At 40.6% G+C, this 26,880-nt stretch overlaps 1 protein-coding gene across 2 annotated transcripts in view; it reads right to left on the bottom strand.

Annotated features, from left to right (window-relative positions):
• LOC140278105 (supervillin-like) overlaps window positions 1–22,250 on the bottom strand; it is a 156,004-nt gene extending 133,754 nt beyond the window's left edge. For both annotated transcript variants that reach the window (XR_011909177.1, XM_072373021.1), the window contains exons 1-9: window positions 21,781–22,250; window positions 16,649–16,683; window positions 13,429–13,490; window positions 9,719–9,813; window positions 8,016–8,115; window positions 6,285–6,805; window positions 5,671–5,803; window positions 318–465; window positions 85–168 (exon numbers count right to left, since the gene is read on the bottom strand). Coding sequence is in view for 1 of the 2 variants with exons in the window: in XM_072373021.1 (XP_072229122.1) it covers window positions 85–168; window positions 318–465; window positions 5,671–5,803; window positions 6,285–6,805; window positions 8,016–8,115; window positions 9,719–9,813; window positions 13,429–13,490; window positions 16,649–16,683; window positions 21,781–22,166 (1,564 nt within the window). In the remaining variant the exon portion in view is untranslated. The remainder of the gene's footprint in view (window positions 1–84; window positions 169–317; window positions 466–5,670; window positions 5,804–6,284; window positions 6,806–8,015; window positions 8,116–9,718; window positions 9,814–13,428; window positions 13,491–16,648; window positions 16,684–21,780) is intronic.
• Between the last annotated feature and the right edge of the window lie 4,630 nt (window positions 22,251–26,880).

Raw genomic sequence — 26,880 nt, 5'->3', positions numbered from 1 at the left:
TTGAGGCACAGAGATAGAAGAGTTGAGTTCGGCTGCTACATTTCACATCTGCAGTGCTCACAGACACGTCCCATTAATTAATACCTTCGTGCGGTTTCACAGGTGTGGCATGAGACTTTTTGAGAGAGATGCTGGGTGACTCTTCCTTTCCTGCATCTGACACGAGACCTGATCGAGCACCAAAGAGAAAAACAAAAAAAAAGAGAAAAGTCAAAAACAAACTACAAAAGTGAACTGCTCCAACTGTTAGTCTTTGCCTCACAACCAGCTTACTTGGGCCACCTAGAGCAGAATTAGAAAAACTGCTACAACTTCACCTCTCTTTTTCATTCGTCCAGCCACAGTGAACTGGACCGAGTCGTTGGCTGCTCCTTTGCCTCTGCACTTCCACTGCTCCTCCTTCTCCTTGAGGATCTTCATCCTCTCTGCAAGCGACATCTTTGGCTCCAGATCAACGTTGGACTTCTGTTGGATTCAAATACAATCTGCCTTAAGATGTCAAAATGGTAGGATTTATTTTTCTTTTTTTACTAAACAAGGGACAAAATGTGGGTAATGCATGCAGTTTCCACCTCGTTTCACCGAAAACAGACTGTTACAAAGGACGCAGAGAAGAAACGACAAATGAGTGAAATGAAAAAAACTTAAAAGAGTTATGACTATGTGTTCCGGTGAGGGTTCAGGATAAAAGAGCACGCTCGTAGCATGCAAGTATAAGAAGTTCCAAGACTTCCTATTTTATCCTGGAGAGGCTGGGTTTTGTCCAAGAGCAACTACTTGTAAAGAATTTTACCTTTAAACGAAATTTCAATAAATACGAACATAAAGAATGTCCAGTCCTTAAACGAAAACAGCAAAACCCTTATTTATACATCACTGCCATTCGTCGCTCATTATTTAGCAGCACTTCCCTTGTGTGATTTAGTCCTGCGGCCATCTTTCACCCAAACCCAACTATAAAAAAAATTTACTAATGGTTCTTTACTGCCCCCCATGTCCCACTGGAGCCGTGTTACAGTAAATAATGATGTTCACCTCCTATACATTTGAAGCATTTTATGTCCCCGCATGGAATTTTGCCACCACTTTGTCTTTCTTTGCAAATAATGAGCTATTCAGAGAGTATAACTCACCATGAGTGGTACACCTAGTCTAGCCCAGCAAGACCAGACCTATTTACATTCTATAATTGCACAAGTCAAAGTAATTCCAAGACTGAAAAATGTTTGCTGCACAAGACAATTGTAAAAAGTCGAAGGAGGTTGTTTTTTTTTACCTTTGAGGGTTTTTTTTGCTGTAAATTCATGTGCCAGTTGTGATGCGTTATTCAACTTCTTTTCATGAGCGCGACTGTATCACAATTTGTGCTGCGTGGGATTTCTATTAAAGGCAATAAAATAACCCCCCCCCCCCCAAAGAGGGGATTCCCTAAACCAAATAGCTTGGTTGAATTTACAGAGGACTTTTTCGTGCGGATGAATGATGATCTGTGTAAGCCGCTGGCCGTCGTCATCTTCACGCAGTGTAGAGTCAATTTAAACATTTACAGATGTCAGCAGCTTTAAAGAGAAAAAGATGTTTGGCTGAAACCGTGCTGAGCAGCAATGTGGCATGAGAAATTTGTAAAAAAAAAAAAGGCTGTCCATACTCTAGTTTTTTTTCCCAGCATTAACCTGATGTCAACAAACTATGTAGCTGACCAATTTAAGAAAAATGTGTAAGTGCAATTATGTGACGAATGCAGCAATTCAAATGTAATCTTCTACACAGATTTCTCCTCAGGTCGGTATCGGTTGTCTGCCAAGTACACTGAAGGACAAGCTGTAAGAGGCATAATCAATGTATGCAGAGTGAGTGCAGTTAACGCTCCAGGACTCCTCCTTTAAAAGTTTTATTTCCCCAAAGAAAAACATTTAGAAATAATGACCAGGAATATGTAAAGCCAGAACCTGACGGCAGCTAATGCATTTGATTTTGTGCTTTTGCCAACTCATCAAATCAATACTAATTACAGCGGACAAGTTTTGCCTGCAGTTATTTCTAAACCTTGTCAACCAAAAGCTCCACATACCTTTTAATATCCTTTCATGTTAAACAGGTTGCCTTTGTGGTCAAATATTAGCCTGCATTGACAGCAAAGTTCAAAGAATTGTATTCGATCACATTGGCATGCATAGACACACACAAACGCATGCACACTCACTCTTGCACAAGCGCAAACAAAGCTGCCATCTTACATGCTGGCCCGTAACATGGGATTCAGTCCCTCACTCCAGAGCACTTCAGCTGCACAACCCATTCTATCTACCGAGCCACAGCCACCCATAAACAAGAGATGAGCATCAAATAAGCTTGCTGGTTTTGTTTGTTGTTGCTGACATGGGTAAGGAAATGAGTTTTCACAACAACGTAACTTTTGCACGAAAGGACTCAATGAAACCTTTGATAATATTTAATGCTAAAAAAAAAAAAGAAGAAAAAAAAGACCCATCTGGCTTCTTTTTATATCACAATACAATCTCCTGCAACCACGATGAAACAGAAACTATAGTATTTGTCTTAATACATGGTCTTGTTGTACTCTCACATACTAATATGCGGCCATATCCCCTCCAGCTAAAATCCAGTCTCTGGAGTCAATCAGAGAGGGGAAATACCTTGGCCTGACAGGACCCCAGAGAGGGGAGGGGAGGAAAAGGCCCCAAACCACCACAGGAAACCATTTTTTCCCAACCCTGCTGTACTGTACAGTGTAAGCAGCTCCTCAGTTGAACCACTGACACAGATATCAACCACCTGTGAAGCAGCAAAACACATTCTTGGGGCAAAACCAGCTCTGGTTTCTCAGTGGGAAACAGAAGGGGGTGAGAGGTTTTCAAGGACACATGAATAAGAGCAGCATTTTAAGTTATCAAGTCTGTGCAAAATAGGCACATGCAAAAAAACATGTGCACACACTCACCTGAAGGAATGGGGAAAGGTTGACAGGCAGGTGTCAAAGTCAAAGAAAGAGGGAAGAGTCTGCAGGTGTATGCAGAAGCTGTAGGAAGGCAGGGGACAGTAGGGACCGAGAGCAGGGTAAACAAAGAAGGGAATACAAGAAGAAGAGAAAAGGGAAAAATGAGAATTAGAAGTAGAAAATGGGGAAGAAGCAGGGTAGTTTTCGACTCAAGAAGATGGGAATTACTGTCGTGAGACTGAAGATGGAAGACTAAAGGATACATGGGCGGGGCATAAAGTGGGCGGGGCGGGAATGTTTACAACAGTACATGGTTACAAAATGCAACGTGTATGCATAAATCTGTCATACTTAATGTATAAGCTCATGAAGCTAGCTTACAGATCTAGTTGGATTTAACTAAAAATGCATTTCTCCATTGGTAGACTTGGTCTAAAGGGGTGGGGGTCATTAAAGCTTCCCAAGATAATGCTATGATTAAGTTTATCTTGGTCCAACCCATTTGCAATGATTTAGAGATAATGCACCAAGATTTAGTTGGAAATATGCCATTTACTTTGTGGAAACTAACAAACTACGACCAGTGTTTCCAGCTAATACTTAATACGCTTCAGTCCCTGTGTGGGAGCTGCAGTTTGAGTGTTTTTTTTAAATTTGGAGACCCAGCTAGGCTTTGTTGAGTCATCACTGGAATATGAAACCCAGACATTCAGCAGTCTTGGAGACTTGAAAGAAAATTCCTAATTTCTAATGCTTTTCAATCAGTGTATGGACTTTCTAACCAACATTTAGAAATGGTGACTTAATGTTATCCCAGAACTACATTTATGCTCACAGAGCAGCTGTTTTGTTTTGTTTTGTTTTTTTTTCTAAAGGGGGAAAAAGCTGCCATCCGTCAACACAGCTTATGATTAACAGTCATTCCTCAGGACACAGCAGGCCTCCTTTAAATCAAATTTACAACAAGGCATCACTTTACAACACCATGGTGTGCAGAAAAGCTTAGCCGTCCTAACAGGAAACATCTGGACCCTATCATGATCTGTACCATACATGTTACATCCACTGCTCTTTCTTTCACGTTTCAACCAAAAAAAGGACAAACATCTGACCCAACTGTGCAAACTTTGGATAAAAGGAAACGCCAAAACATGAAAAACAATGGCTTTTACTCAAAAGAGAGACCAAAAAAGGAAACAAAACTGGTCATATGTGAGCTGATGCAGACACAGTATAAATACCAGAAATTTGGGCGAGCCATGAATTATCTGCTTCAGCAACACGTTTCCCAAGTCTTTTACAGTAGCGTCTACAGTAACCAGCAACTTCAAATTCAAAAGGCCATAAGGTCAGATAGAAGAAAAGAAAAAAAAAACCCAGTTTGGACCATGTTTGTGCATGCAAGTGTTGAGGAGTCGGTTTGTGATAATGAGTCTCTATTGACTTTAGCTCATGTATTCTAAAGCAAACAGACCACACAAATATAAAATGACATCATGTTGCAGTATTTGAGTGGGGAATTAAAGAGCGGCTTTTTCCAGGCTTGAAGTGGATCTAAGGTGAGCTCATCTTTGGATGAAATATGAACCAAAGCCAGAAATCCCCTGAAGAGGATCGCTGAACTTGACAGGCATCAGGCATGAAGATGCCCTGTACAAATACACATGACATCACCTCAAGTGAATGTTTTTGGACTGTCCATGTGGAAATGTTTTAGGGATGTCCAAGTGGAAAAATTCTATGATGAATACAACAGCTTGCTTATGGAGGAATTTATTTTTGTATCTTTGAGAAGAGGAGAGAAAAGGGGAGCGCAAACACCAATAAACAAAGGAAGCATTAGCTTGGAAGGCTTGCAGGTGTTTGGTCATGGTGTAGAATTTTACTTTTACAAAGGGGTAGAAGGTGTGTCTTTCATTCTCTTTGGGAAGCTCGCTGAGCCCTGGATCTCCACTCCCAAATCTTCTGCAACCCCAAGCCCTCCTAAACAAACCACACACCCTCTTGGCAGCAACTCAGATAAATGAGCTGATTCAGCAGAGAGAGAAACGTGTCCAAAGCCAAGTCTTTCTTTGCTGAAAAGAAGCCGTAATATTTGGCTGTTTTTGCTCATTACTGCCAATTCTCCAAACCTCCCCCCCTCAAAAAAACTGGTAACTCTCTACTTGATGTCACTATAAAAGCAATGCACACCAATAAAAATGTTAAGCAATAATAAATATGCACTCTGGGTTTGTCACATAACAGAGAAATAAGTACTAAATTATGGAAAAACATTAGCAAGTGCATAGAATTTGATTTTGATCTTGAAAAATTATGCAGTACTGCTTTGAAAAGCTACATAGAAAGATGATTGCAGAAGTGGGTGCCGTTGGTGACCCAACATGCACTGCATTGTGAATGCAGTACGGTTAGTCAGTTTGATGCTAATAAGCTTCCAAAAAGAATTGTGGGAAAGGGGTCATTTTAAGTGCGGCTCCACTACATTATTTATCCACAATATCAGGTCTCTTTGCGAAAAACATGCAAAAATAATGAAAAATATTTAAGCAGCAGTACATAGTTCACAGTAGTTTCTAATTGTTCTCTAATATGTATACTGGGTTTGGAGGAAAATATTAGAAGGGAATTTACAGAGGTGTCATGTATGCAGACTGTTTAACTTTGGAGCAGACAGAACACTCAGTGTTTGATCCGTGCCAACAACTTACCTTTTTCTTCCAGGAATTTTCAGCATCTTGGAGCTGGCTGAAGCGATCAGTCAGCGACGTCTGGATCACCTCTGATGATCTTGACTTCTTCGATCTATCCCTCTTCTCACCTTCCCCACTAAACTCTGCCAGTCTAAAAAATAAATAGACAGAATGTAGACAGAATAAATGAATGGATGCATGAATGAATGAATTTCAGAATTTATTTAGAAAAACATTCATTTCAAGTACAAGTGCAGGTGTTAAGAGACTTGGGAAGATTGCATGGTCGCTTGGCCCTAAGCTGATCACCGGTTCGTTGTGATATTGTATATATAGAAGAAACCTTCAGTCAGACATTAGAGTACTTTAACAGGTAGGAGTAACAAACCAAATTGCTTGAAAAATTCTTCACATTTAGTTCATTTTCATTGTGATCAGTTCTCTGTATCCACAGACAGGCATGTGGCTGCTCTGTATCAACTGCTAGATCAGCCACCTCTGAGCCACGTTTTTTATGGTCTGTACATCAAACAGCATCATTCCAAATTCTACTTGAGCGTACTTACTTAGCAAAGAAACTTAGTACTTAGGCTTTGTTCTCTCAGTACATGTATATTTGTGTACATCCTAACCTCTGTTTAAGTGATGAGCCCAGACTTCCTTCCAAACTGCTCTCCAGCTCATCGACATCCTCAGACACTGAGGAGGTCTTCTCCAGGCTCTCATCAGGCGACGGACTCCGCATCTCCTCAAAGCTCCCTCTGCTGCTGCCGCTGTTGCCATCCCTCTGCTCTCTGACCATGCTGAAACTCGCACCGTCTGTGATGTCATCAGTTAATGACTCATCCTCTTTGTCACTTTCCCCGTTTACCTCTTCCTCCATCTCCTCCTCGTCCTCTTCCTCCTCCCCGCTCTCAGGGTGGCTAAGGGTGACACTGCTTTGTCGGCTTGGCACGTGTTCAGGCATCGAGCCCTCGCTGTGGTCCGACTCCACGCTAGTAGAGCGACTTTTCTTTAGGATCCCCTTGATGCCTTGAGGCCCTGAAGCTTGGTACATCAGGGAGGACGCGGACTGGAAAGAAGGACTAGGAGGGGGGGAGGCATCTCTATTCTTACTGACTGGAGAAACTCTGTCTGAGAGGAGACTGGAAGGCTGACAGAGAGGAGGAGAGAGACCAGTCATTATATTTAATATATCTGGAAAACACTTAACTTTCAATGCAACCTAAAGTGGGTTTTTGATGAATGTAAGTACCTCTTCAACAGAAACAGTTCCACTGTTAGTTTCAACATAAACCATTTCATACTGCTTGCCTGTTACACTAAAATACACTAAAACCATGAAGAAAAACACACGACTGCTGTCTCTGCTTGCAATGGCCTAACAGCTGTTAACGAGAAGTTTAATGAGCAGGATGATGGGTCTAAAACAGAGAAGTAAAAAATTACAACTAAATATCTCATATGACATCATATGAAAACCCAAGCATTAACAGGTCAAACAAAGAAAAACTAACATTATGCCAAGAAGCATTGAGAAGCATTTGTCATTTGTCAACAAAACTGTGAGACTAATTTGGGAAGAAAATAAGTCCTGATAATGGAGAACAGATGTCACGTAAAATGATGCTTCAAGGCCAAACCATCTGAGAGTATCCAACACTTTGAAGCTGGGAATATGAATTTATAATGGTATTACTTTCTTCAAAACACACCATTAATGGTACATGCGTTGTGTGTGTTATCACTTTAAAGAAACATCAGCAGCTGGAACAACACCAGGCTCCTCGCTGATAGGCCAAAGGTTATGAGGGCGTGCTGATTTCAGAGGAGAAGCAGATTGTGAGGCCAAGCTGAGTGTGACGGAGCATAGTTAACCTGGTGGTCTGCTTTAATGATCACCAGAGTGTGTGAGGTGTGTGGGCATTTATGTGTGTGGAAAAGCATGTGGTGATAATGAAATTATCTGCACAGATTGGTTTAGGTTTAAGTTATAACATTTTGTCCACAGGGGGAAAAAGATGTATGTGTGTGTGTGTGTGTGTGTATCCATGTTACAGCCCTATGTCAGTGGCATGAATTATTATCTGCAAGTCGACTTCAAACGCAAAAAATTAAACTAAACCAGACCGAAGGAAAAACAAAGCCAAAGTTAGGTGAGTAAGACTTTTGGAATTGGCCTACATATGGTCTTTTTCAGTGCAACAGCAGAGGAGAAAAACAGAATCCTTCCAAACATAGTCCACAGAGATGCCTTTTTATAGATGAGCTTGGTGATTTATGAAAACCAACTCTTATTTTTAACATAGTATCATAGTTTGCACTGTAAGACACACCGCTTTACATATTAAGAGAAAGCTGACCTTGCTTTCCTCTGTAGTGGCAGAATAGGTACGCTCCTCCTTCCAGGAGGATTCTTCAGTGGATTTCTCCATTACCTTCCTGATATCAGCTTTAGAGAGGCTGAAATGGACAATGATTGTGGAAACAGACACAATGATGAAGAAACAATACAGCTGTTGCAAGAAATGAAACCCAGAATCTAGAAATGTCTTTCTTCTGCTAAGGATAAATAAAGTAGTGACTAGTGGCACATGTGATCTCAGCAGAACTTGTAATCAAGCTGTTTCCTACACAGATGCACAAAAATGTCACAAACAGGGACTGTGCTTACAACACAACAACAGTATAAACTCAGAGTTGTGAGCACCGTGCTGGATAGAAAAAAGTGCATCTAGATGTGTGAGTGATTTTAATCGGTTATGGGTAAATGGGATCATCAGCAAATAGTGACATTTGGGTCATGAATTTAGCTTTTATGTTTGTGTTAGCAGGTCTTATGAGTGTGTGCTGCTGAGACACAATCAAAGCAATTTCCTCCTCACTAATTTTCCAATTAGTGAGGAGGAAAAAAATAAAAATTTAGCAGCTGGTGTAAAGTGGACCCAATATTTCCCTCAGACACCGTGGAACAAAAGAATAGATCAGAACCTGTATTCATGTCTCAGTGGAATTAATAAGTGCGTTGCTTGTCTCCTAAAGTGGAGGATCAGTCAAGGAAAACCATGTGACACATATACAGGAAAAGAGTTAACCATCTCGCTAACACAGTCTCTGTTTCTAGTCAGCGCTGCCCACTATAATAATAGACATCCAACATAAAATGTATTAATGGAAAATGGAATGCATTTAACAGAGCTTTTCTAGTCTCATCGACTACTTAAAGCACTTTAAAACACAGGCCACACTCACATGCTCATCCATATAGCACTTCTATCTTTCCTTAACACACTGAAGGGCAATTAGGCTTTCAGCATCTCATCCAAGGACACTTTGACAATGAAACTGGAGCAGAAGCACAACTCCTCATTATCTCATATGATCTTGATTTTGAATTTCAGACGGTAATAACGCTCAGAAGAATTCTCTTTTGCTTTCTGCATGCTTCTCAATTTCTATACAGTACCTTAAGTATGTAAAACTGTGTTTTTTTAATGGTAACATTTTGTCTGCAATGCAACTAAGGGTTGCTGAAAAGTCCACCTGGACATAGTGAAACACACTCAAATGACTCCTGGTTTAAGGAGAAACTGGTTGCAGATTACAAGTCTAATCAGACTCCATGCAGACAAGAAAGTGATCAGTCTGCAGTGGAGGTAACAGGGCTCAGTAAAGTCTGATTTTCACTACTGGAGTAACTTCAGTTTAGCTTGCATTACCGTGGCTATCATAAACCCTGAGAGTTTGTATGTTTATATGTGTGCATGCGTGTGGAAGAAGTGTATGGTGCTATGGGCAAGCCTGGCAGGTTTATCTGGTTCATCTCAGCAGCTGTTTACTGCATGCAATAGCCTTTCAATTGGTCTGGAATTATCCATGTGCACTTTTCCGTCTGATCGGTGTACGATGCAAGAGTGTCAGCTAGTAACAAGGTGTATTAGTCTAATTGTTTGTGTTGTGTGTATTAAAGCCAACCAGTTTAACTGTTGGCATGAAAAAGAGTTTCAATATAAACTAATAAAACAGTCCAACCATGCTTGCATGAGAATCACTCTGAATCACTCACCTATTAGAAGTTTCCTCTTGGTCACTGCTGGTTAGCTGATGCTTTACTCTGTCATCACCATGGCCGCTGCTTCCATCATCCTTCCCCTCAGCTTCCTACAAGCAGAGAGAGGGTTCAGAACCTAAAGCTTAGGCTCAAGTTTCAAAGAAATCCTTCTTAAGTCCTACACCAGCAGCAAAGAAACTCTTGATAAAGGAAGTGAAGCACTATATAGGACTCCACCCATCCTTATAAGAAGAGCAATTAACCCTTTCAGCACTCCAGCTGAGCTGGTCCGAGGTCAGCACTGTGATGTGCGATTCTGAGGCAGGGTGTTACCGAAAAGGAGTGAGTGAAGTTAGAGAGAATGCACGCGAAACATCTACCTGCCCCTACCTGTGTTTACAGTGGCATGCTAAAGTCAGAATTTCTGTTGCTGCAAAAGGCCAAGCCAGTGAGAAATGACTAGATCTCCAAATACATTAAGTAAAACATGACATTTAATATTACATTTTCAGTTGAAAATAAAAGAAAATGCTGTGTTGGCACCACTTAACACCCTACTGAGAAGTAGAACAGCTTATAAATGTTTCTGTATCTAGTAGAACATTTCAGTTCCTGTTTGAGGATGCTCTGCTCTTTTTTTTTCTTTTTGAAAAGGGTACTGAGAAATTTTCCCCATGAATAAGTTAACATAACGTTTTTAAAAATGCATTGGGTGTCTTAAGACGATGATGCTCAAACTTCTGATGCAGAATTTTGCGGCGGCGACGCAGGAGAGGTTTTCTACTGACAAATCACCCATAAAGGTCACATTCTTGTTGGTGACTCTGTACAGTAGAACAGAGAAGCAACACAAAGACTGCCAAATTTTCCTGGGGGCCTTTTGGAGTCAGACTGGGGGTTTGATTTGCCCTTCGAGCAATCCTCTGAGCAGTTAAAGTTTTTGGGTCTTTAACAATTCAACATTTTCTTCTCAAGCATAACCACCACTTCTTATTTCAACAATTAAGTGAGAAAACAGTCACTGGAAAACACTTTCATATATCCATCTAGTGCTTTTTGGACTTTATTTATATGAAGTTTCAGACGCCTGGACAGTTTATCCTGATCTAATCTAACAATGAATACAAACAAGCCTTAGTTCTAACAAGATAGCTCAGGTCTGAGACCTAAGTAAAACTTATCTGACAGCTCAAAACTCTATGGGTGCCAAAACCTTTGCATGCCACTGTACTGTGTACTCTGGAAATTAAAATAGAAATATATGAGCTCTGCTGGTACTACATTTTCCACATTAAAGTTAAGCCTACTCTTGGGAATAATTGCAGTTCATTTATAGGATTTTATTTCCCAATCACCAGGGTTAAACTCACAGTCCGACTCCCTGTCTATTCAAAAATCAAAGGGGTGAATACACTGTTCACAACGCATGGTTTTCTCCTCTGATGCCCATATTTTGCCAGTTCATAGTTAAAATAATGGAAAATAACATGATCTCACAACAATTAGTTGTTCACTATGAGCCAGCATGTCTGGCTTCTGATGCCGTGGAATAATCCGTTTCAATAATCTCAAAATTTCAAACATCTTTGGGAATCTTCTCATTTAACTCTCTCATTTAAGCAGAGTAATGATTATTGTATTGATTGAAAAAAAAGAGGCTTAATGCATCTGGCTTCTGATTCCAGTTCGGAGTCCTGTTCAAACCTGTGTGCAGTGTGAAGCATGCAGCTGTGTGAGTAAACACTTTAGAGAGACCCTGGGGTGCCTGGGTGAAGGTAAGTGGATCTCCAGCTGTGAGGAAAATACCAAAAATCTCCCGTTAACTACAGGAGCCTCCTACAAACTCAGCCATGCTCACTGATCATAAAGAACAAACTTATTTTCCACTTAGCTGGATTTATTTTCCCCTTCAACACAGATTTACACATTAAGGAAATTCAGTCAGGAAACCTGAAATATAAATGAGTTGGATCTCACTCAAAAGGTCTCATCGGACACATTTTATTGCCTCATCCTTGTTGGAAAGCAGATGTACGATAACCTCACTCCTACTCTGCCTCAACTGATGGAGACACTGACTCACCGGTTATCAGCGGAGACTGTGGGGAAGAAATGAGTGATGGGTGATAAGTGAAGACAGAAAAGCAGCATCTGTGACTACTGTTGACAGTCAAATGAGACACCTTAAAATAACAGAGAGCAAAGGACGTATGGGAAGGGGCACCGTGATAGTAAGATAGGCTCTCTTCTTTGTGGGAGCCTGTTTCCCAGAAAGTTTTGTTGGTTGAAGCAACTTGCTACCATCTGGGTTCACTTGGCCTAGCTTGGCACTGCTCCTGGCCTGCAAAAGCCAAATTAGAACAGCTATTTACATCAAGCATTATGAAACCTAACCACTTCTGAAACCTAAGCAGCCTGGGAAAACCAGATACTCGGTTAATTTTTAAGCTCAGATGTGAATATCTCCCACAGGATTGAGGGCATTCGAGTTTTTTGTTCCTGAGTCCATCCTTTAGCCCTCAAAACTTTTCTTCCCACAACCACTTTAAGACCTCCACGGACTGTGTGAGCTGAAGTCATGACTTTGGCCAGACTTGCATACAGGTGCAGAAAACTCAGTGCCGTAAGGAATGGCTCAATTTGTTATTAATGGAGCACACTTCCAGAGAGGAGTTATTGTGTGCAACAGCTGCACTGGAAAAGCCTGCGAGTACATCTGCAAGTGAAATGAAAAGAATCAACCACAGACTTTAGAAATATTTAACAACCCTGGCATTAGCTAGAAATTAATAAAATCAGTTTTGATCAGCTTGCATTTGTGCTGTCATATTTGATGCTTTTAGGAGTATTTTATTCTAATCTTGGCAAAAGGTTTCTCGTAGAGCTGCTGCTTATTATCAAAAATGTTAACAGTTATTCAAACATGGGACACATTAGAACTGTGATGATTATCTGTCAGCACAATGGATCGGCTGCAGAACTTTACCTGGAGATCAAGCAAAGGGAGGTGGAAAACTCACTATGACCTTGACCTCCTTTATGCCCAACAGACCTATGAGTGAGCTGATGTAATGTTTTCAACAAGGATAGATGACACTAACGAGCAAAGCCGTCCTGATTGGACAATCGCTACACAATAGCATCTGAGAAGCAGTATTCATGATCCTACACGATATATGGCATGACAATTCACCGTAATAAGGCTTTTTGGCTCTTTGGAAGACACTACAATGAATAAAAATCTGGAGATTCACCCTGGAAGGTTGCCACCTCGGCGACACAGTAATGGTATCATAGACCAGCAGAGCATGTTCATGTTCAGAACTACTCTGCCGCACAGTCAGCTTTAGAAGGCCTCTCACTAGAAGCTCATAAAAATGCTATAATTGAGTGCGGTAGTGGTGGGGTTAAGGGATTTATTATATTTTCTAGTCAATCTGAATGAACTGCATGTTTTTTCTAATTAGTTCAAAATTGATTTTTATGAGACACGGTACAATGAAAGGATCGCAAGTTATAAATACCCCCTCAGAGGATTTTACACTGATTTGTACTAATCCACTTAAAACTCCCCCTAACCCTAACCACTCCTTGCCTGACCCCGAAATCTAAAGTTAATTTAATCTTAGCTGCGCTGTAAGCCAAGACTTCATACCAGGATTAAATGATTTACATTGAATGAACATGCTTTTTGTCTCCAAAAGGTGAGTTTAGAAATACCGTACCTTTCGATGAGCTATCTTGGAAGTGATGCTTGTCTTTGCAGAATCCGCAGGCTTCTCTTCAGCTGAAAAGAACACACACATTTAACGTTGACCATGAACGCAACAATGAGAATTAATATGTGCAATGATGTCCTGGTAGTGTAACATATGATAAGAAAGGGTGTCAACTTGGAATGACCTCCTAAGTTTGACTGTGTGACTCTTTATGCAATGTCAGTGCACAAACACTGACCATACATAGTTAAAAAACGATGTCTTAACAAGTGTTTATGCAAGGCATAACGAATCAAACACTCTCGCAGACACAAGTGCGTTTGGGTCAAGTGGAAGTTGTCCTTTGCGAGGGATAAAAACTTGATAAAATGTAAACAACAGCGCTGATGACATTATTGGCTTCACCAGTGATTTCCAGATGTTTTTGGACCAGGAAGGTACGGTAACTAAAAAAAGGCCTGAGGTTGAATGTGGAAAGTCACTGAGCAACATTGGATTCACTGAGTCTCCACCGCAATAGATCAAAGATGACTTATCTAGCTTTTTTCTTTTTTAAATGGGGAAGAATACATTCACGCTGTATTTAACATCTGTGCAAGAGACAAAGACAACCGAGTTCCATGTGACCTATCTAATGAAAAACAGCCCCGAGAATATAATCTTCTAATCTGAACAAGAGGAAACCATTAAATTTAATGGTATTCCAAAACAACAGATTTCTTAAGTCATCACACTCAAATCCAGTCTCTCTCTCTAAATCTGTTTTTACTGCCCTGACAAGGTGACATTTCTTGCCAGAATAATAGCATGTCTGACAAATTAAGTGGTTCCAGTGGAAGAAAAAACCCCAAAAAACTCCAGTTTTGATTTATTTTGTCGAGCTCCCCTGCTGTCCAGAGCTTAGCATGATTTACTTCAAATGATGAAACATCACGCATTGCAGACTGGTGACTCAACTCAGGCTGCACTCATAGTTTTGACTTTAGTCCAATATTTTTCAAGTCATCAACTATTCAAGGTTGAAAACTGAAGTGGGGGGGGGGGGGGAGAGAGAGAGAAACTCAAGAGATGGAAAAACCTCCACTTAAGTTAACAGACTACTCTGCAAGTGTCTCCCTCAGACAAGACCACTCACTTACAGCTGCTGAGGGTTTATGGGATGGACCTTTGACCTGGGAACAGCCACATGTAAATATAAGCCAGTAAGCGCTGAAAAATAGTGCTGTAAATCAAATCTGCATAATATGACTCAGAGCGGAGGTGTTGTCCTCCCAACACTCACAAAAGTCAAATGGAATATAAACTGGAGCTTCCCGCACCTGTAACACATCATCTGACTCATCTCACCTACTTTAGTCAGTTTATTAGTCACGTTAACACTGGTTTAGTTTAATCTTAGTGTTGATGAGGAGTTTCGTATCAAAGTATTGCTGACTTGTAGATGCTGCTGAAGAGTCAGGGAAGCCCTTGATGTAACCACGAGAGGCGTTCGTTCTGGCTCAGAGCTCTGACTCCTCAGCCAGTTTGGACAGGAAGTTCCAACAGCCCTACACACACTGCCAGTGCTCTCACATACAAAAGAGATGATACCTGGCTGAAAAGTTTTAGGGAGCCAAAAAAATGAGCTAAGGTACATTAATCAGCTGGGGAACAAAAGCAGTAAATTAATATCCAGCTAAAAAGAATAGAAAAACCACTGAATGTGAATATATTCATGGCAGTCAGGCAGAATACTGACTGAGAAGATTATTACAAAATATGAACCATACTATGTTACAGAAAATTAACTTCCTATTGAGTTCTGTCCTTGTTTTGATGTGAATTTCACACCCTCTAATCACAGATCAGACCCAGCCTACAAGAAATAAGCTCCAGCCAGAGTGACTGCGAGGAAAAACAAGCTCTTCTAATGGTATTTGGTGAAGGAAGCAATGCACACAAATCACTGAGCAGTGTTTGCCTGTGTTACTTTTGATCTATTGGCACATGAAGCAACAGGTCTGTCATATACATGTCCTCAAGGTGTGCTCTTGTGCAAATGGAGATAAAGATGTCAGATTACAAAATTTGACCAGAATATTACCTCAACATGACTGCTTTCAACATGTAACTCAGATTTTCTCACAGCGTGAGCTTCATTTTTTCTCCTTGTGGTTTAATGGCAAGTTTTGCTGAATATCATTCACCCTTTTGGTAGAGAATATTTTGCAGTGATGATATTGTATTTGATAAAAACATTTTTTTTTTTTTTTAAATCTGCCAACTTGCCTGAGCCATCTCTGTTACTAAGTGTAGGAATGTCATGCAAAAAGTAAATCAATCTGGATCAAATTGTCATTTCAATCATTTGGTAAAAACTATTCTTCTTATTATTATAGAAATAATAATAAAAAAGCTTTTTCAAAAGCTGTTTTCTTAAGTGAAGACATTTAAAAGGGATGAACTTGGTCCTGAATAAGCTGCAGTGTTCTCTAAAAAAAAAAAAAAAATCTAATTATTATGTTGAGCAAATAAGTTGCACAACACTACTCCACTAGTCCTCAAATAGCGACAAAACTGTTCCGCTTCTTGTTATCTTCTATCACTCCTCTCTGTCCTACATTTCTTTTTCTTGTGCTGACAAGAACTCGAACACACCTCTCTGAGAGAAATAAGCAAATAATCAAGGTTGACGAAAGCTGGTAGAGAACAGTAAAGAAAACAAGGAAGCAGGAAATCACTGACAATATTGCTAAATAATACAAACCAGGTTTCTTTATCTTTCAACTGAACCGAGAAACACAATAGCTTCTGTATTCTAATAAATATTTGACTTCTGACGGCGGTTTGCATCTCTAAGCTCACAGTCACATATGCAGCTCATAACCCTGCTAAACAAGCTTAGCTCCATATGTTGGAGAAAGTTTAAGCATACAATCACGCATACACGCTAACGTACAGTTACTGGGCAAAAAGTGTGCAAACATGCCTTTTTTTCCTTTAGTAAATCATCAACTTTGCATGAATTGTCAATAACATAATAGAACCAAGCACGTTGCAGTTTATTTTCTGTCAGATCCCCTCAGCGAACTAGAAGTTAAAAGCCCACATCAATAACAGGTGATCTGACACAAGCAATGAGCTCAGTGCTTCTTTCAGACAGAGTAACAGAAAGCTCCTGAATGAGAAAGCAGTCTGCGGAACAATAGTGGATTTCAGTGGTGTGAAAGTGGAGGGTTCGTCTTACCTTTGTGCTCGTCTGTGTCATCAGTTTCCAGCAGCCTAGCAGAGAGATGCAGAGACAAATTAAGTCACTTGCAAACATAATAAAGTGATTAAATTACATCTGTTATAACAGATGCTTGTAAAGTAGGAAGAAACACAATAATATGTCTTAAATATATGAACACAATCTACAAATGCACACTCCACTAATCTAATATACATGATCCAATATTAGCAAGCAACAAGAAAACAGCAGCAGGCCACTTACTGTGCCTCATGTGATAGGTATTATACATCGTTTATAAATGCTTCTCTTCTGGTAGCATGTCTGCTGCGGTGAAAAAGCACTGCCTGTGTAGCATCTGAGGGTGGCCATTCATCTCTAAGTAATAGCTGTTAAAAATGGATGGGGACAGCAGCTGCCTGTCGGGCAGCAGCGATGATGTAACAGGAGGAGGGGAGAGGGCTGAATTCAACACAAAGGAGGACCGTAGTGGACATCTGGGAGGGTCAAAGGTTACTGAAGAAGGCCAGACAGCAAGCTGCATGATCAAAATCTGGGCCGATCGAAGCATTTTTAAATGGCCGACAAAGAAATGTTCAGTGGCAACCACAATTCATCCTCTGACAGCATGCTTCTTGTAGCTTTGTGTAACGAAGCTTGTGGTGTGCAACAACCTACAGTTGAGACAAACTCCACAAACAATTTAAAATTGCATTTGAAAATATATATTTAGTTCATACTGTTAATTACTTACAATAATCTACATCTAAAGGACAGCTGTAATCTACTGCCCTGTGGGACAGGAGGAAGAGAGTTAATAGGCGTTACATATGGACACTTCGGGTTAGTGTGAAAAGCTGGTCATTTAACAGAGGCTAAAGCTAAAACGTAAACCAAGCAGCTACAACCATTAAAACCACTGACCGACAATATCAGCAACAATCAACAACAGAAGGAATCCACGTGATGTCATCAGACACGAATCTGTACTGCAGAGATGCCTGATTATGCCCCTGTGTGGCAGCAGCCTGTATGGCCATACGTTGCTTGACCGTTCGGGAAAAAATAACAAAAAAAACAAACAAAAAAAACAAGAAAACTTATGTACTATTCAGCATGTCCACTTTATGGTTTTTGCAACAACAAAATATGCATTGATGGTAAAAAAAATGAAAAAAAAAAGAAAAAGGCTCCCTTTGCTCTAAATTGTGGATGAGGGCTATATGTTAGCTCGTCGAGTTAGCTTTCAGGCTTTGATTCGTGAATCTTCCCAGCATAGAAATAATTTTTTTTTAGCTGGCATGGTAACAAAAGCTGCCAATGGTCCACAGCCACACTAGGCGTGTTTACATAGAACTGTGACGTAGGTGTGTATCCTACATCTAACAACAGATGGAGAGATATTCATGACAAAACAACTCCTTCTCCAGAATCTTATCAGTAATATTCTCTCTGATGTGTTTTACAAGCAAAAGGGACAATGTATTTGTGGCTCTGTGGGTCATACTCGCTATGTATTGTTTTCAACATCCTAAAAATCCAGCCTACTGCTCAGATGTGAAACTCTAATGCTCTTATCATCTCCATCACGCCCCGTCTTGTCCCGCAACCTGACACCAGCAAAGAGACTCACATTCCTCTGTGGGCTTCTGTCTCTAGAGCTGCTCTAAAGTTTTTTGTGCTTTTAATTTTGGCTTCAATAGGACTTTGCATAAACTTTGCGTGGTCTGTCCCACAATAGAGAGGTTATCATTTCCACATCACTGAGGTAATGCTGTTGTTCAGCTGCTGTTGCTATTATTTCTCAGGCTTGTTGTTGATTTGAGGATCCAACATGGAGAGAAGTTTCGTTACTATCATAACTACTATAACTGCAGGTGTCGGCATTTGACAGAAGAAGAAATACTAATCAATTCCTCTGGGTCTTTGCATTTCTGTGGATGTTACTATGACACATAGCACCCATAAAAACACTTACTCGTGGCGTTGGCTTCCCCCAGCAGAAGAATGCACCCTGCCACTCTGCAAACACTGCTCAGGAATGGTTTGAGGAACACCCAGCCTCTAATCCCCTGGAAGCAAATCTCATGGAGCATCTAGAACAAGTCCAATACACTTAGGATCAAAAGATCCACCGCCAACATCCTAGTGCCAGATACCTTAGGATAACCTTGGAGATACTGTTGCTATGTTCTGGCAAGTCCGAGCGAAGTTGGTTGCCTTAAACAACACTAGACAGGTGGTTGTTATGATGTTGCTCATCAGCGTATGAGTCTCACATAACACCATCTTTCCCGTGAGGCTGTGACAGTGTTGTGAAAATGCTGATTTACCTCAGTATTGTTAAACTTTCCCTTGAACGAGTGTTATGGTTATGTCTAGAAAATTTATTTCTACTGCAGTCTATCACCATGAGTAACTCTGGGCTTTTGGTTTGCTTACTGTGGAAAGTTTTGTCAGTTTAGGGCCGGCAGGCGTCCTTACAGCTTTGTGAAGTAGTGGAAACTGGAACACGGCAGTCCTCGGTATTCATGGCATGAGAACATATTGTATTTGGAGATGGTAGGAAATACGATTAAAGAAAAGAACATGAAAGCACCATTGTCTTTAAATTTACCACGTTCAACACCTTAAGACTGTTTTTGAGACATGGCAATCTCATCATTTAATCATATCTAGTTCTCAGACTCTCTGGTGCAACAGACTTCTTTGGAACCATAAGGCAAGGTGACACTTGCCCAACCCAGACTTTGACAATCAGCTGAGGAAGAAGGATGACACGCATCAGCTCGATGTTGCCAAAACTACCCACAGAAGAAGAGTTGAACCCAGAGCAGAGATGTTGAGAACACAGTGATCACAGTGAGTCACAGGGAAAGTTTAAAAAAAAAAGAAAAAGGTAAATACATTCAAACCAAGGCCACTGCTTCATTAATTAAACCCTTAGGAAAGACTTCCCCTCTCTTGCTCCACTAAATCATATCATGCACACAAAGCACCGAGTCAAAAAATGGACCAAGTTGGCTGGAGGAAAACAGAAAGCTCAGTTTTTAATTCTGCCTTGAGAATGTGAAAAAATAATCAGCTCCAGCGTCCTTCTGTGGTTTTATTAATCCAAAACAGTATCTATTGAGCCAGTAGCACAAATGACTGGTATTTCCTACACATGCTCAACAACACACAGAAATTACTGCTGTTATCTTTTCTTTTAACTTCAACATTATTGTTACAACATTACTTTGTCAACTGAATGCTCTCTAGCTGAGGGGTTCCTTTTTGTAATTCCGACGACACGCAGTTGTGTGGAGAAGGTGCAAGTTCAACAAACCGGTCCTCTCCTCTCTCTCGTTGCTACACTGAACGCCGTGAACCGCTCTCCATGCAATTGTTTCGTGACTTCAATATATGCACAAAATGTTTTAATGTTTAAATCCCTTTGCTAAAACTCAATTGTGCACATGTATACTGCGGTTCAGATGCAAACATTAATCATCCGTGTTCTCTCGGATGTGAAATCTAAGCAGCAAAAAGACAGAGTGGATGATATATCAGGTAGTGAAACATTAAAAAAAAAAAGTCTACGTGAGCATTTCAAGAGACAGCTGACAGTAAATGTCAAGTGATGTGTTTTGGAATGTTACCCTTCAACTATAATTTCAAGACGGATTCCTGTCTGACGCCGATAAGCGTCAGACAGTTTTCATTATCACTAGAACAGCTGAGCTCCAGTTTCCTTTATGCTATTCCTGTAACAGAGACACAAACAAGCTGCTTATGAGGGTTCTGTGAACATGTGCAAAGCTTTATTAATAAGAACATACAAGTCAGTATCCTTATTAATAAAGACATCTGCATTTTCTTAAAGGCTACTTTCAAAGAGCACAAACTGCTCTACAATTACCACGTAGAACCGAAAATGTCTGGTGTCGGCTGGGCCGTTACTGACTGACAACAGTAACCCGCTTACTGCCCTCTTTGTATTTTGTGTGCCTGCATACAAGATTGTACAAAATGACCGTGCGCACGCAATGCATGTCATCACACAACTGACAAGGATAGTAGTTAACACGAAAGGCATGCGAGACAAACACATCGACACGTCAAACCATCTTCGTGCTTCAGGCTTTTCCGCTGGAAAATATTCTCAACACTGCCTTGAGCCAGTGCTTTGTGAAAATTAATTTCATACAAATCTGCAGTGAGACAGAAAAGTGTTTCTTAGTCAGGGTGAATGGATCAATACTAAGCTTTATAAAAATACCACTGCCGATAAATTGAGTCTCAAATAAAGTAAGCACTTGACAGTTGAGATTAGCCGAAAAATGCCTTGCACAATGTGCCAATTGCCTGCATTTCTCTAAAAATCCTCTTACAAGAAAGGACATGCCTTTGCAAAAGCCATACAATAATCAGCCCATAATATCAAACGGGCAATCAATCAAAAGGATTTTGCATCATGCTTCGTTAAGCTAAAGGCACTCAAACTTGGCTGAGCTCAATAACTCTGTAGCTGTGAGCTCCAAACTTTGACATTATCTCAACACTCTGTCTATTTCAGTTCTCCCACAGCTATTGACATCCCCTCTGGCAGTTTCTTCAGGAACAGACAAGTCCAGCTATGTGTGCACAGTACAATCCCCGGCCTGACCTGCCTACAATTGGACATGCTTACCCTCCATGTGCATGCAATTCTTGCAGGAGCATTCCTTACAACCAATGAACACGCTTTATTGGTCTTCCAAGTCACTCTGACCGGCCTGTCATTCACAGACTTTATTAGGCCTTGTACGACTGAAGCAAACCAAAACAAACAGTTGGTATGCAATCCCCGCAAAACACAACGTGCATCGCACTCAAGGCAAACTTTGGAAAAGCTAGCCTTTGTGTTTACTTCAAACTGAAAATGGCACTAAGTGCCCCCCTAATGGGTCAATTTGTTGCCTACTCTCCACTTACTGGTCAAAAGCAAGAGAGAGATATACAGCAGCATTTTTAGTTCCTCAGCAGGCCCACTTCTACTTGCCTTCTATGTCACTATGCCCTGTACAGCTTTGTGTGCCATATCTCTAGAAATTCTATGCCACGCCAACTGTTCTGCATCAAAGATGGCCAAAACAAGCTTGAACTTGTGTTAATGTAAATAAACTCACCTGAAATTAGAGGACATCTTTATGGAGACAACCTCGGACTTGGAGGATGAAATTGTGCCTGCTTTGAAGCGGGTAGTGGCCTCTTTGTCCCGTGCAGGCTCATCACCAACATTCTCCACAGTGTCTGCCACTTTACTCCTTAAGCCCCTCCTGGTATATGTTTGTTCTGATCCATTATCCTCATGTTTCTCTCTCTCCTTGCTCGCTGAAGATGCTGTTTCAGATGTCTCAGCGGTTTTCCTGTCTCTTCGGACATATTTGGAGGTGAATTCATCTGTGTTGCCATAGCGCTCAGCCAGCTCCCTCCTTCTTTCTGCCTTGTAGCGAGCAATTCGCTCAGCCTTGGTCTCTGGGGCAGAGCTCTGCAGGGTATCTATCCCATCCATTATGCAATGTAATGCCGTTTAAGTGATAGAATTCAAGGTGATTCCCTCAGCTGGCGATTCCCTCAGGTTTCCAACTTTATTTGCAGCTGCTCCCTTGACAGCAGTCTTACTTCATCAAAATCATTGCGGTGCTGCAAACAAAGGCAGGAGGACATCATTAGTATAATATCATTTTCAAGGACTGCCTTTACAGCACTGTCAGCCTGGTTGACCAGGATATAAACACATCTGAATATTTTATAGGAAACTGGCCAACTGCAGATCTCCAAACCAAGCCCTGCCCTTTCAACTGCCCCTCCCCCCCCCCTTTAAATGCATATCAAATAACCTCTTCATCCCATTTTATTACCTGTTTAGTAGAGGATTTGTACCTGGGCTAAAAATCACTTTACCTCACCTTAAAATGACTCAATCCTCATGACAAAAACAACACAGAAAATAAACTGACCATGGATGTGTCTACATATTATCTGTGTTATAGACTGAATATAAGCTCTCAAACCTCTGTAAGCAGGGACAAGCTTCGCCTACGTGTTTCTGTGAAAACTAATAAAAACTCCTTTCCATATATTTCAGCACAATAAAACGGCACTTTTTGCATTTTCAATACCTCGTGACTTTCAGCTAGGAGGCAAAAAATTAGAAGCTGAAGTCACTTTGTTCCATTAAGTATTCTCAGAGCAGAAAACCACAAAAGGCTTGGATGCACAAGTTTGAAAACTGCGCTCACTTAACTGCATGCCAGCTGACAACAGCAATAATCATTAGGTGCCGTTTCTGACCGCTCCACACATCAAGCACAAGGGCTTTTCTGCAGACATTTCTCACAGCACAAGTATTTTTATGATTTTTAGGACAGAGAAGGAGAAGAGAGGGGTTTATTTATACTGTGCAGAAACACTTTTTTTAATGCAGCCCCCTGGTCTCCCTCAAATTACAGGGCAGGAGTTAACTTAGCACATAAGTTCTCACATTCGTGGGATAGAAGGAAACAAATGAGAGCACTGTGTCTGGACATCATGAGTAAAGAGAGAGAGAGAGAGTCAAAGTGAGAGAAAAAAAAAAAGGGGGGGGGGAAAGAGAAGAATGGTTCAAGGACAGAATAAAGAATAAACGATCTGAATCCATTCTGCAAAACAAACTCATTTTGAGTGAACCCTTTGTGACCCCTGACTACCTGCTGGTCTACGTAATGGTCCAAAACCAGGACTCTCAGCCCCTTTACACAAAGATAAATAAATAAAATGAAAAACAGATTTGAAATATTGTAAACAGAATCAGTCTTCAAGTCTACAGATGTGTGTGTGTGTGTGTGTGGAGGAGAGCATGTGTGTAATCCACCAAACAAAGCAGTCCTTGGTTAAACACTGAGAGACTAGAGTGCCTCCCAAGTGTACATCTAAATGCAGTTTAAGAGAGGTATACGAGGCTTTCGCTTGAGAAATGTATTCTTTACACCATGTATAAAAGCCACCCGCCATCTGTTTTGTAAGTTGACAAATCACCACAGCTGACTTCCATTCCAACTTAGTCTAGTGACGAGCGCCCATAGTCTCTTAAACCTGAACAGAACTGAAACTAGAACAGATTGTAGGTATGTACCCAGGCTCAGATGAAACTAAAGCTTTTAAATTGAGTTCACTACATAATAAGAAAACCACATGGCCAATTAAAATTTCAGGCTTCATCCATGGGTTGCAGTAAATCTACTTCTACCAAGCCCAAAGCTTTCTAGGCTACACAGCTCAATGCCAATGGGATGTTATGGGAGTTGACACATCCTTTTGAGGGTTAAAAAGTGAGGCAATTAAAAGGAAGGCCTGCTTTGGTTGTAGAATCCAAGGAATAATTTACCAAATTGAAAAATCAAGTAAAAATCAGGGCAGCAATAAACTCAAGCTCTCTGATGGGTCATGGACAGAGAATAACTAATTGAAATATGAAATATAAGCCTAAGATTGGGGTTTGGAATTAGTGTAACTCCAAAACAAAGTCAGTGAACTGCCTTATGAAGGCAAAAGGATCTGAGCTTGAATGTTGATTTCAGGACACACTTACATAATCACCTTAGCCTCTACCTATAAAAGGACTGCTACACAGTACACTTAAGCTTGGTCATGTAGGCCCGCCGGCGCTTTGTTTGGAAGCTGTCACTGTTGTTTTAAGGAACAAAGGGAGGGGGGGGGGACTGAGAACACAGTGGTGACTCATACATTAAAAATCATCACTCCTATCAGCAAATGTGGACTAGCTCAGTACTTGCTTTGTTAGGCGATTTATACCACCAAAACCCTACCTATTTAAGGTAATTTGTTCCTTAAGATAAACAAATGAAGCGTGCAGAAGTGTGCCAGATTGAAAAAGAGAGCCGGTGACGTTGCGAGATGATGAATGCTGCTAAACTTAATCTGCTTCAGGCTGCCCACGAACAGAAAGGGGAAAATGAGCGGGCTGAGTCTGACTATGCAAAAGGCATTCAGTGGCACATGCAATTACAAAGGTGGTGTTGTCAGGAGAGAGAGAAAAACATCTTAGAACAAGTTTGGCTTTTGTGTCACTTTTATTGTTTTAGGCATGTCATTACACTGGTTTTACCTGCCAGTCCACTTGGGCAATTTTATTTTTGCTCCTAGAGGGCATGTAAACAAACTAAATCCTCAGCTTCCCATCACTGGAGTGAACTCTGACTTTTGTTACTCCTCTGGGAGTTGTTGCTGGCTATGAAAGGAAGATCTGTCTCAACAAAGGCCAAATGTGTCACTTCCCGACTATACCCAGTGTCCTTCATCATAGCAGCTCGATTAATAGGAAAGTTTCTCATGAGCCTGGCATATGTTCAAAATAATTCCCAAAAGCTGGGATAGGTAACAGCAATGAGAAGGCAGTGAGTTGTGTTAATTGTAGGATCCTTTGTTTTCAGAACAATGCCAGATAAATGCTAGCATTTCCTTTTAAGACCTAAATTAGTCATAGTTTAAATGTTTACTTCTCTGCACAGACCTCAAATGATTACACACAGTTTCTTAAGATTACATAACAACTGTTACAGGCCCACTGACACTATATCACAAATGCAGAAGTTGCAACACCCAAGACAGTTCAAAGATGATGATATGTCTAAGAACCGCGACGCGCAATCGCGTGGGTTTGATGTTCTCCTCCAGCTCGGTTAGATAAAAACACATTTACCCCTTCTCGGTAAACATCCTGTATGCTTTAGGGAGGTTTCCACATCTTTCCTCAAGTCAAATCCAAGCACTTTATTACCAACGTTGTTTCAAGCTTCTGAGCTGCTTTAATGTAGTGTACGTATGTGTACATAAAACCGTGACTTCACTTGTTTAACAAGTTAAATCATGACATGACACCTGTTAGACAACATTGTAAAGCTAGTGGTCATATATCTATTACATTGCATTGGCTTCATTTAGCAGACACTTTCATCCTCATTAACTTACAAGGATAACATTAGGAGGAAATGTTAGCTTTCTGTATCTCGTTAAAAGACGTACCTGTACATGTAGACGAGGGAATTTGGAACTCAAAACAGCAACGTTTCGATTGACAGAAAACCAATCCATCTCCACATAGACATGCCAACTTGGAGGCTTATAAAAGTGTGAAGATTTCTGAGATTACATTGCTCTGTCGCTTCATCGGCTATTTGGTTAATTCGTAACTCAAATAATCTAACGGTTGAAATGTGCATGGCTGAATAACTGCCCTTTTATGACTTGCTCCTGCGTAGCAGAGAGTAATTTTACAGTCAGCTTGGTTACACGCATGGATGAGTCGACCTACAACTGCAGCTCGATTTGGCCCTTTACCTGGACCATTGTCCTTGTCCTGGCTTAGATGCACAGGAGCAGACTTGAGTTATTGACTGAAGTATGTTCACAGCCAAGATGACGTGGATGGTAAGAAAAGGTTGAAGAAATTCTGGCATGTCTAACTTTAACAAAAACAAAACAAAAAACTTTGGCAACATTTTTTTGCTATTTTTTTTTTAACAAATGAAATAAAACACAAAATATGGGATATCCGTATCATTTTTTTTATTAAAAAAAAAAAAAAGAGTATTTCTTAAACAAATACGTGACAAGCTGAATGATGCAAACGAGTCTGCAGTTAAAAGAGAGTCCTTGCTGAGCTTTATGAGCTGCTGCACCAGGCTGACTGGCAGGAAACATGGGCCCAACAAAAGAGCTGTCAGTGGAAACAATGGGAAAGGATCATAAAACCTCTTCAAGGAGGTAGTTCAACCCCAAGTATGGCAAACCACGTTGTTGTTCCCAGTCAGCTGTGTCTACAGCGTGGAGCAAGTACACACAATATGGCATGGCTGTAAATGGGAAACATAGGGGTTGACCGAGAAAGACGTCAAAGCCTCGGAAAAGAAAGCTCAAACCAGTGTGTCTGAAAATAGAATCTGCACAATAAAAGAAATGAAAAACAAATTGACAAGAAACGGGAGCTAACTGTAAGAAACTGGCTACAGGAAATGGGGATTTCTATTAGATGCCAAATGCTGATGCTGGTACCTTAGTCCCGTGAAACATTTCTATTCTTTTTCTTCCATTTTTAGGTATGTTTTACAGAGTCAGAATGTTTTTGTCATATCTGTGTAAATTTAAGTATAATCCAATTCACTGCACATTCTTGAAGTTGCTTGAATGATAATTTTGTCATGTGACACTGCGGCCATAAAATTTTT

Source organism: Leuresthes tenuis, unplaced genomic scaffold, assembly GCF_036924035.1.
Source record: "Leuresthes tenuis unplaced genomic scaffold, fLeuTen1.0.hap1 SCAF_20, whole genome shotgun sequence".
In the NCBI taxonomy this organism is placed as follows: Eukaryota; Metazoa; Chordata; class Actinopteri; order Atheriniformes; family Atherinopsidae; genus Leuresthes; species Leuresthes tenuis.
Note: the sequence above shows the minus strand (reverse complement) of the source record. Positions and strands in the feature narration are given on the sequence as shown.